Source organism: Bombina bombina, chromosome 4 (assembly GCF_027579735.1).
Source record: "Bombina bombina isolate aBomBom1 chromosome 4, aBomBom1.pri, whole genome shotgun sequence".
NCBI classification, from domain to species: domain Eukaryota; kingdom Metazoa; phylum Chordata; class Amphibia; order Anura; family Bombinatoridae; genus Bombina; species Bombina bombina.
In genome coordinates, this window is record NC_069502.1 from 1,139,589,762 (window position 1) to 1,139,602,193 (window position 12,432).

At 39.3% G+C, this 12,432-nt stretch overlaps 1 protein-coding gene across 1 annotated transcript in view; it reads right to left on the reverse strand.

Annotated features, from left to right (window-relative positions):
- Positions 1-12,432, reverse strand: part of EPRS1 (glutamyl-prolyl-tRNA synthetase 1) — a 327,712-nt gene that overhangs the window by 284,660 nt on the left and 30,620 nt on the right. The window contains exons 4-5 of the mRNA XM_053712775.1: positions 3,910-4,067; positions 2,441-2,580 (exon numbers count right to left, since the gene is read on the reverse strand). Of these exons, the coding sequence (XP_053568750.1) occupies positions 2,441-2,580; positions 3,910-4,067 (298 nt within the window). The remainder of the gene's footprint in view (positions 1-2,440; positions 2,581-3,909; positions 4,068-12,432) is intronic.

Here is a 12,432-nt window from a genome sequence, read left to right on the forward strand (position 1 = left end):
TTTAATTATGCAAAGCCAAGTTTTTAGTATGAATGACTTACTAAAAAACCAATAAGGGGACATGCTAGTTAAAACTAAAACGTGCATTTCAAATTTAAAATAGAATCCCTTTTACTTCATTAAAGGGACATGTACTATAAAATGTGTTATACATACTGCAGAGTATTAAATGTATGGGAAATTGTTCCTTCATATATATTTATGCATTTGAAATTGATGGTTTTAATGGAAAAAAATATATAGCATACATGAGATGCCCATAACAATGAACTGAACCACGAAGTTAAAGGGACATAATACTCATATGCTAAATCACTTGAAACTGATGCAGTATAACTGTAAAAAGCTGACAGGAAAATATCACCTGAGCATCTCTATGTAAAAAAGGAAGATATTTTACCTCACAATTTCCTCAGCTCAGCAGAGTAAGTTCTGTGTAAAAAGTTATACTCAGCTGCTCCCAGCTGCAGGTAGAAAAATAAAAAAAAATGAAGAAATGAACAGCAGCCAATCAGCATCAGCAGTGCTGAGGTCATGAACTCTTACTGTGATCTCATGAGATTTGACTTAACTCTCATGAGATTTCATAGTAAGCTTCCTTTACCTGATTGGTGAAATAATATGAGAGTGCACGATGCTAGTCCCTTCAGATGTCCCAGGACAAACACACTAAAATGCTGCTTAGAAATCCTTTACAATGGGAGGTGGCTACTGAGGAACTTTTGAGGTAAAATATCTTTCTTTTTTACATAGAGATGTTCAGGTGATATTTTCTAATCAGCTTTTTACAGCTATACTGCATCACTTTCAAGTGTTTAAACATTTGGGTATTATGGCCCTTTAAGCAGACCTGCTCATTTTATTTTTGTTGTTAGGTACTGAAATACTTATTGTGGTTGGGGGGGGGGGGGGGGGGGTTGAATAAGCACAGCCAGCTATATCAAATACAAAATCGCTTTCCCTTCATATCCCCCACTGGGAGATTAATCATTACTTTTGTTCCCTATTGACATAACTTTTCTACAGAGAAAACGTCTGTTACTCATATTGTCAGTGTAGGTGGAGATACTACAGGCAAAAATATCTAGTTTAAACAACAAATAAAAGGTAAAGTAGATGTTTCCAAACACACTCCAGCAGGTTAAAAGGACCATTGGAAACACATTAAAATGCAGAAAATTTTAGTGTACAATGTCCCTTTAAGAAAAACTGCTTCTAGTTCAAGCTATCACGGTTTTAGTGATAGTGTTTATTGTGCATTAAACCTGTGGATAACGAAACGTGTACTTCCATTCACTAAATGTTAAAGCTCTATGTGCCAGTTGTGACAAGATGTATATTCCAGTTTCAATTAGAATGTCCCTTTAAGCCGAAAGTAGTAAACAAATTTCACAGGACATGGAGGATCTCTTTCAAGGCATCAACAAAATCATGCATGCACATTAAAAGGGATATAAAACAGTAAATACATACTATACATAATGATATATTCATAGCAAAGATTTGCCTATTAATAATAATAATAATATGTAGATATATTTTCTTACAATTATATTACGTATTTAAAATATTGAAGATATAGGTGTAGGTTCTCTTTCTATAAAGTACTTCTGTTATTATAACGTAATGGGGACTGTCAAGTTTAAACTTACGTTTCCCCTTATCTATCTCTCGTTCTGAGAGCAATTAGGGACAGATATAAAGCAGACAAAAGAAACTGTGGAAATAATGCAGTGTGGAAAGCTAAGGGGGAAACAAGTACAAGCATGCTTATACACAGTGCTTTTTAGAAACTCAGTAAAATTCAGAAAACCAACAATTTTCAGAGTTAGATTACAGGAAAAATGGTACAAAATAAATGATAGTACATTGCTAAAAAAAATAACACTTTTAAACATTTTATTTTTATCTCATACTGTTTAATATCCCTAACTATTATTTTTATCTTTTCACAAGTAACAACTCCTAAACCAAATTTATTTTCATTGACTGCTGACCCAATTCCTAGTAGGACAGTATTAACCCCTTCATGTCGGGGGGGCAATTGCTTAGATTGGAAAGAAGTTCTGATGTAAAACACTTGCTGGAAAATTGAAATCACAGAATCGTCGATGCGATCACGTGATTTCAAGGCCGGGATTGGCACAACCCCAGTCGATTTTTCAACAGCTAAAAAGGAGAAGGCTGCAGTACGCCATATAAGGCAGGACTTTCCATGTCGTCCTAGCAGCATTAAAGACCAGCGCTGTTGGGACGGCATAGAACATCCAAACGGCTCATTTAATAAACTAAATAGAATACACACACAAAAAATAAAAATTAAATACGGATACAGAATCCCATCTCTCTAATCACCTTCAATAACAAATGAATTTATTTAGTCCCCATCTAAAGAAGAGATTTTAATCAGAATTTGATGACAGACTGAATATTTACTTACCACTTTCTGCGGTGCCACACTTTTAGACCATTTGTTGCACACTGTGTTGAAAGCCCCCTGGGCCTCTAGAAAGCTATACCAGCGTTTCACATGTACAGGAGCCTTGTTCTGTGTCAACTGCTTCTGCCATGTGTTGCTTTCTGGGAAAGAGCAGAAAGATTCCAAAAAATCATTTGTCAGGTAGAAATTATTACACACAGCTGGACTATAAGAACAAAAAAAAATGATAACTGTTGAATCAAACAGCTTGAAATACAGGTATAACTGTGGTCGTGGACATATGAGTTTCCAAAACCTGCAAGTGTTAACTTAAAAGGGACATGAAACCCAAAATTGGTCTTTCAGGATTCCGATTTAAAAAAAAAAACAAAACAAAAAAAACCTGCTTTTCAACAAAGGATAGCAGGAAAACAGAAAAATATATAATCAAAGTAAATTGTAAAATTCTTTAAAAGTGCATGCTCTATCTAAATCATGAAAGAAAACTTTTGGGTGTTATGTCCCTTTAAAATCTGTGCTTACATTTAAAAGAGGGTATTTTAAATATTGTATAGCACTTTGCTTATAAAAGCTACTTTTGTATCCAAGCTTATGGAAGCTTGACTCTGTTAAGCAGAAGAGCTGTGGGAGTTGCCCATATCGGCCAATGGATAACAGCAGTGTAGAAACATGTATTTGCTTCCAGTTTCAATTTAAACAGGGTTAACTTCTTTATGCAGAACTATGTTACAATTATTAACTGCTGCCCAATCATGTGAATGGTAAAAATATTTTGACTTTAAAGGGACAGTCTACACCAGAATTTTTATTGTTTTAAAAGATAGATAATCCCTTTATTATCCATTTCCCAGTTTTGCATAACCAAAACAGTTATAATAATATACTTTTAACCTCTGTGATTATCTTGTATCTAAGCCTCTGCAAACTGCCCCTTTTATCACTTCTTTTGACAGACTTGCATTCTAGCCAATCAGTGCCTGCACCCCAGATTACTTCACGTGCACGAGCACAGTGTTATCTATATGAAATATGTGAACTAACACCCTCTAGTGGTGAAAAACTGTTAAAATGCAATCTGAAAGAGGTGGGCTTCAAGGTCTAAGAAATTAGCATATGAACCTCCTAGGTTAAGCTTTCAACTAAGAATACCAAGAGAACAAAGCAAAATTGGTGATAAAAGTAAATTGGAAAATTGTTTAAAATTGCATGCTCTGACGATGTGTGTTTTGCTCGACCCAATTTCAATAAAAATTATATGTGGAAAATTGCATGCTCTATCTGAATAATGAAAGTTTATTTTGGCCTAGACTGTCCCTTTAACGTCGCTTTAACTTTATTTTCATAAAAAACCTTATTTAATAAAATGTAATCGTTTTTCACTCCTGTGTGAATGAACAATGTTTGCCTACAATGTCCCTTTAACTGAGCCTCTGCAGCAATATTTTTCATCTGATATGTTAGTACATTACCTTTCAAGGCAGCCCAGACGCACAGGTCAGCTATACTCAATGCATCTCCAACCAAGTAGGTCCTTGTGGAAAGGATGTGATTGAGCTCCTTGATGGCTTCAGCAAATTCAGTGGATTTGCAAATCTTGGTAACACTAAACTCCAACCAATGGTCTATCTGAAAATAGGACATTTAAAAATCAATCCCCATAGCAATAAAAAGTAAATTTATGCTTACCTGATAAATTAATTTCTTCTATGATACGACGAATCCACGGATTCATCCTTTACTTGTGGGATATTATACTCCTGCTAACAGGAAGTGGTAAAGAGCACCACAGCAGAGCTGTCTATATAGCTCCTCCCTTAGCTCCACCCCCCAGTGATTCGACCGAAGGTATAGGAAGAAAAAGGAGAAACTACAAGGTGCAGAGGTGACTGAAGTTTTAAATCAAAAAATATAATCTGTCTGAAATCGACAGGGCGGGCCGTGGACTCGTCATATCATAGAAGAAATTAATTTATCAGGCAAGCATAAATTTACTTTTCTTCTATAAGATACGAGTCCACAGATTCATCCTTTACTTGTGGGATACAATACCAAAGCTACAGGGACACAGATGAACGGGAGGGACAAGACAGATACCTAAACAGAAGGCACCACTGCTTGAAGAACTTTTCTCCCAAAAATAGCCTCCGAAGAAGCAAAAGTATCAAATTTGGAAAATTTGGAAAAGGTATGAAGGGAAGACCAAGTCGCAGCCTTACAAATCTGTTCAACAGAAGCATCGTTTTTAAAAGCCCATGTGGAAGCCACCGCTCTAGTAGAATGAGCTGTAATCTTTTCAGGAGGCTGCTGTCCAGCAGTCTCGTATGCCAAACAGATGATGCTTTTCAGCCAAAAAGAAAGAGGTAGCCGTTGCTTTTTGACCTGTACGTTTTCCAGAATAGACAACAAACAAAGAAGATGTTTGACGGAAATCCTTGGTCGCTTGTAAGTAAAACTTCAAGGCACGAACCACGACCAAATTATGTAACAGACGCTCCTTCTTAGAAGAAGGGTTAGGACACAGAGAAGGAACAACAATTTCCTGATTAATATTCTTATTAGAAACAACCTTAAAAAGGAATCCAGTGTTTGGTACGCAAAACCACCTTATCAGAATGTAAAAAAAGATAAGGCGAGTCGCATTGTAATGCAGATAGTTCAGAAACTCTTCGAACAGAAGAGATAGAAACTAAAAACAGAACTTTACAAGATAGAAGCTTAATATCTATGGAATGCATAGGTTCAAACGGAACCCCTTGAAGAACTTTAAGAACTAAATTCAAACTCCATGGCGGAGCAACAGATTTAAACACAGGCTTAATTCTAACCAAAGCCTGACAAAACGACTGAACGTCTGGGACATCTGCCAGACACTTGTGCAATAAGATTGACAAAGCAGATATATGTCCCTTTAAGGAATTAGCTGATAACCCCTTCTCCAATCCTTCTTGGAGAAAGGACAAAATCCTAGGAATCCTGATCTTACTCCATGAGTAGCCTTTGGATTCGCACCAATAAAGATATTTACGCCATATCTTATGATAAATTTTCCTAGTGACAGGCTTTCGAGCCTGAATCAAGGTATCTATGACCAACTCAGAGAATCCCGCTTAGATAAAATCAAGCGTTCAATCTCCAGGCAGTCAGCCGCAGAGAAACTAGATTTGGATGTTGGAACGGACCCTGAATGAGGTGGTCCTGTCTCATTGGCAGTTTCCATGGTGGCAGAGATGACATCTCCACCAGATCTGCATACCAAGACCTGCGTGGCCACGCAGGTGCTATTAAAATTACCGAAGCCCTCTCCTGTTTGATTCTGGCAATCAGACGAGGAAGGAGAGGAAAAGGCGGAAACACATAAGCCAGGTTGAACGACCACGGTACTGCTAGAGCATCTATCAGTACTGCTTGAGGATCCCTTGATCTGGACCCGTAGTAAGGAAGTTTGGCATTCTGACGAGATGCCATCAGATCCAATTCTGGTGTGCCCCATTGATGAATCAATTGTGCAAACACCTCCGGATTGAGCTCCCACTCCCCCCGGATGAAAAGTCTGACTACTGAGAAAATCCGCTTCCCAGTTCTTCACTCCTGGGATATAGATTGCTGATAGATGGCAAGAGTGAGTCTCTGCCTATCGAATGATTTTGGAAACCTCTATCATCGCTAGAGAACTCTTTGATCCCCCTTGATGATTGATATACGCTACAGTCGTGATATTGTCCGACTGGAATCTTATGAATTTGGCCGAAGCCAGCTGAGGCCACGCCTGAAGCGCGTTGAATATCGCTCTCAGTTCTAGAATATTTATGGGAAGGAGAGCCTCCTCCTAAGTCCACACACCCCTGTGCCTTCAGGGAATTCCAGACTGCACCCCAGCCCTAGAGGCTGGCGTCCGTCACCACTATGATCCATGCTGGCCTGCGGAAACACATTCCCTGGGACAGGCGATCCTTTGACAACCACCAAAGAAGAGAGTATCTGGTCTCTTAATCCAGATTTATCTGAGGAGATAAATTTGCATAACCCCCATTCCACTGTTTGAGCATGCACAGTTGCAGTGGTCTGAGATGTAAACGAGCAAACTGAACTATGTCCATTGCCGCTACCATTAGTCCAATTACCTCCATACACTGAGCCACTGACGGTCGAGGAATGGAATGAAGTGCTCGGCAGGTGGTTAAGATCTTTGATTTTCTTACCTCCTTCAGAAAAATTTTCATATCTACCAAGTCTATCAGAGTTCCCAGGAATGGAACTCTTGTGAGAGGGATAAGTGAACTCTTTTATGTTCACCTTCCACCCGTGAGATCTCAGAAAAGCCAACACAATGTCCGTGTGAGATTCGGCTAGTTGGTAATTGACGCCTGAATCAAGATATCGTCCAGATAGGGCGCCACCTGCTATGCCCCGCGGCCCTTAGAACCGCCAGAAGGGCCCCTAGCACCTTTTGAAAATTCTGGGAGCTGTGGCCAACCCGAAAGGAAGAGCCACAAACTGGTAATGCTTGTCCAGGAAGGCGAACCTGAGGAACTGGTGATGATCTTTGTGGATAGGAATGTGAAGATACGCATCCTTCAAATCCACGGTGGTCATATATTGACCCTCCTGGATCATTGGTAAAATTGTCCGAATGGTCTCCATCTTGAGGAATTTGTTTAGGATCTTGAGATCTAAAATCGGTCTGAGGTTCCCCCTTTCTTGGGAACCACGAACAGATTGGAGTAAAACCCCTGCCCCTGTTCTGCTGTTGGAACTGGGCAGATTACACCCATAGTATATAGGTCTTCTACACAGCGTAAGAATGCCTCTCTTTTTGTCTGGTTTACAGACAACCGTGAAAGATGAAATCTCCCCCTTGGAGGAGAATCTTTGAAGTCTAGCAGATACCCCCCTGGGTCACGATTTCTAAAGCCCAGGAATCCTGAACGTCTCTAGCCCAAGCCTGAGCGAAGAGAGAAAGTCTGCCCCTACTAGATCCGGTCCCAGATCGGGGGCTGCCCCTTCATGCCGTGTTGGTAGCAGCAGCGGGCTTCTTGGCTTGTTTACCTTTATTCCATGTCTGGTTAGTTCTCCAGACTGACTTGGATTGAGCAAAATTCCCCTCCTGCTTTGCGGCAGGGGAGGCTGCAGAGGGTCCACCTTTGAAGTTTCGAAAGGAACGAAAATTATTTTGTTTGGCACTCAGTCTATTTGTCTTATCCTGAGGAAGGGCATGGCCTTTCCCTCCAGTGATGTCGGAAATTATCTCCTTCAGTTCAGGCCCGAATAGGGTCTTACCTTTGAAAGGAATAGCTAATAGCTTAAATTTCGATGAAACATCAGCAGACCAGGACTTAAGCCATAACGCTCTGCGTGCTAAAATGGCAAAACCTGAATTCTTTCCCGCTAATTTAGCCAGTTGAAAAGCAGGCATCTGTAATAAAAGAATTAGCTAGCTTGAGAGCCCTAATTCTATCTAAAATATCATCTAGTGGGGTCTCAACCTTAAGAGCCTCCTCTAGAGTCTCGAACCAAAAAGCAGCTGCAGTAGTTACAGGAACAATGCACGCTATAGGAATAAAAATTTTCTTTATAAGACCCTCTAATTATTTATCCATAGGATCTTTGAAAGCACAACTGTACTCAATAGGTATAGTTGTAAGCTTAGCCAGGGTAGAAATAGCTCCCTCCACCTTAGGGACCGTCTGCGATGAATCCCGGATGGTGTCAGATATGGGAAACAGTTTCTTAAAATTAGGAGGGGGAGAGAACGGAATGCCTGGTCTATCCCATTCCTTAGTAACAATGTCCGAAATCCTTTTAGGGACTGGAAAAACATCAGTGTAAGAAGGAACCTCTAGATATCTATCCATTTTACACAATTTCTCTGGTGGGATTACAATAGGGTCACAATCATCCAGAGTCGCTAAAACCTCCCTGAGCAACAAGCGGAGGTGTTCAAGCTTAAAACTTAAAAGCCGTCATATCAGAGTCTGTTTGAGGGAACATCTTTCCTGAATCAGAAAGCTCTCCCTCAGACAGCAATTCCCCCACCCCCAATTCAGAACATTGAGAGGGTACGTCGGAGATGGCTACTAAAGCGTCAGAGGGCTCAGCATTTACTCTAATACCGGACCTACTGCGCTTCCCCTGCAAACCAGGCAGTTTAGATAGTACCTCTGTGAGGGTAGTAGACATAACTGCGGCCATATCTTGCAGGGTGAAAGAATTAGACGCACTAGAAGTACTTGGCGTCGCTTGGGCGGGCGTTAAAGGTTGTGACACCTGGGGAGAAGTAGATGGCAAAACCCGATTCTCTTCTGACTGAGAATCATCCTGAGACATACTTTTATCAGCTAAAATATGTTCAGTACATGAGGGACACATTTTAAGTGGGGGTTCCACAATGGCTTCTAAACACATGGAACATTGGCTTTCCTCAATGTCAGATATGTTAAACAGGCTAGAAAACACTTTATTTAGTGACAAAATAACAATCTGAAAAAAACGGTACTGCGCCTTTAAGAGAAAAAAAGCATACCATTTTTCCAAAACTGCTTTAAAACAATAAAATTATCCCAATTTTATGATAAAAGCATCCCAACTGTTCAGCTAAGTTTGCCCCACAAGGAAAGGAACACTTAACCCTTACCAGAAAAAACGGAATGCAATAAAACGTTTATTTCAATAAAAAAACACCCCCTGCACCTCGCCACAGCCCTGCTGTGGTGCCCTACCTGCCCTCAGGGGTCTGTAAAATCGGATTAAACTTCGATTTTGGCCCAATACTGCTCTAAAAGGCCCACCGGAGTTGGAGCTTGCTGCTTGTCTGGGAAAAACAACTGCGCAACTGAGGCGCGAAAATAGGCCCCGCCCATCTCACTCGATGTCTCTCAGCCTAAAATGACCGCACCAGAGCTGTCTAAAACCTAGCCATGTGGGTTCAAATACCCCTAATGAAGCCATGTGTACCCTGTTATACTGAATAAAGTCTAAAAAACGTCTCTCATAAAACAGTCATTAAAACGTTTGCGCACAAACATCATAACATCAGTGTCAACCATTTTTATATAGCCCAACATGCAAGTTCAGTAATACCCCTCTTTATACTTTAGGATTACAGCTTACCCTTTTTCCCTCATGGGGATACTGTCAGCCAATTCTGAAATAACACAGTCTCTCCAGAAAAAAATGACTGAACATACTCACTGCTTATAGCATGAAAATGTTCCTCACACTGAAGTTTCTTAAGTACTCCTCAGCCATTCTGTGGGAACTACTGTGGATCTTAGTAACAACTGCTAAGATCATCAGCCTCCAGGCAGAAGTCTTCATCCATCTGCTGCCTGGGAGAAAAATAATACACACCGGTATCATTTAAAATAAAAAACTCTTGCTTGAAGAAAATAAAAACTAACATTTTATCACCTCTTTCACTTTACCCTTCTATTACTTAGAGTAGGCAAAGAGAATGACTGGGGGGTGGAGTCAAGGGAGGAGCTATATAGACAGCTCTGCTGTGGTGCTCTTTGCCACTTCCTGTTTAGCAGGAGGATAATATCCCACAAGTAAAGGATGAATCGTGGACTTGTCGTACCTTATAGAAGAAAATAATGATTATAGAAAAGAATAAAGGGGAGAATAAAAGATGGAAATAAATTAAAAGCTATTTGGCAATGAAAAAAAAAAAGATTAAATGAAATCAAAGTGAAGAATAAAATTATTTGTGGCTCCTCTTTCCACCTAAGAGAATTCCGTTCATAATAAACAAGGGATGAGAAAACAGTGCAGCTCTATTAGTTGTAAGTTCTGGTTCTGTTACACCAGTATAGACCGTTGCTCATGGCAGGATAACAAAGCAAACGCCAGACACTGAACCACTACTACAAGCTGTAGAATAGACACAAAACCATTAAATTAAAGGGAATAAGAATTCCGAGCAAGTATCAGAATCTTATATTTCTGTAGTACAGGGCAGCAAAGTTTGTGTCAAATGTATTAAAGGGACAGAAAACCCAGAACTCTTCTTTTATGATTGAGATAAAACAAACAATTTTAACATAACTTTCCAATGTATTTCTATTACGTTTGCGTCGTTTTCTTTTTATCGTTTGTTGAAAAGCAGGAATGTAAAGCTCAGGAACACGTGTCTGCAGCCATATATTGCAACCGTTTTGCAACAATGTTATACATTAGCAAGAGCACAAGATGGCAGCACTATTTCCTGTCATGTAGTGTTCCAGCCGTGTGCACGCTACCTATCTAGATATCGCTTCAACAAAGAATAACATGAGAACATAGCAAATTTGATAATAGAAGTGAATTGGAAAAAAAAAACAACGTAATTGTATTTTCAATCTGAAAAATGAAAGAAAAAAATGTGGGTTTCAAGTCCCTTTTAAGGCCATGAGGAACATATTCATCACTGCCGAACCCAAAATGAGAAGGTCCCCTTAGGTAACTGCATACATTGCCTAATGGTCAAACACCTTCACAAAACAGACTCTCTCTCACTCATCAGCTAAGTATTATATAAGGCATTGTTTGTTGGAATAAAAATTAATTTGAACATCTAAAATTTAAAAGAAAGTTAAAAAAAAAAAAAAAAAAAACACTATACTAGCATGTTACCATATAAAAAATAATCACAGTTGGTCCTATACATTTTTGCTAGTTATGGTTTACAACTGCCACTGCTGAAAACGGCATTCTATTCATTTACAGATGCTTTTAACATGGTAACAATATACAGGTTTGTGTGGCGTGATTATACTGCCTGTGCTCTTTTTGTTTCAGATAAAAATATATACGTTTGTATTGTAGCCTCACAGTAAATGCTACCTCTGATTAATAGAGAAGAACAGTAAATACTTTTCACAGCGTGTAAATCAAGATACAAACTAATACTATTTCCTGCTCCTTTTCACAAGTAGTAACTTAACTCAGATGCATATAGAATACTATAGCCGGAGTATTTTGCTACTTTCTGTAACCTCACATGACTGACCAAACCACATGTAAGAATTTTTAACCAAGCCCAATCCCTGAGACACGCAGGTTATATCTACAGTATATATATATCTATAGCTATGCAGCAGATATAAACCATGTCCAACAGCTGAACTGACGAGGCAACGAACAGCTGTGCTTAGAGTAAAAATATACTGCACCGACTAAATTAAAAAAGGAACAAAGCTACATGCCCCGAAGCAGACTAACAGGTTATGGAACCTCCAGTGTAGGCACATTAATAGGTTACTGAAGACTATACAAAAATGATTTGTCACAAATTGCCCTGCAGTGGAAAGCGCACTGATTTTATGTGAAAACAAACCAGTAATGTAGCAACAGTTATTAAAATGTCATAATAAAAAAATATATAGAGTATTTTAATATATATATATATATGTAATGGTCTGAGGACGGGGCTAACAACCCCGAAACGTCACTTGATTAAATGATATGTAATTAAGACCCGGAGAGTGCGCTCCTACTTTCTATATGTACATTTGTTTTTGATGCACCCCCGGGCACTGAGTGTGTGCAGTGCCCTACGGACATTATATATATATATATATATATATTTTTTTTATTTATTTATTTATTTTGGACTACTCTATAGATACATTACACACACAGGTGCACAGCTGCAAACCAGGCAAGGTTTTGTACCATTCCTGAGCAGGACACGGCCGGTGAATGGCAGCTATGTATAAGGCGCTCCTGACAGAAGCGGCAATATACTGCACCCTGGAACTGCAGTTTTATAAATAGGACATAATGGCCAATATAAATATGGGGCAGTAAAGCAGCAGTATACTATTTAAACATACACTAATGCATGCGCTCATTGCCAAGACTGGTGCATACACAGTATCCCACTGCTTGCCTGTCAATCAAGCTCATGCACAGGAACATATACAACAATCAGAAGATTGAGAATACCTTTAAAAGAACAGCCTAATTGAAAATGGTTATTGTTTAAAGAAGATAATCTCTTAATTACCCATTCT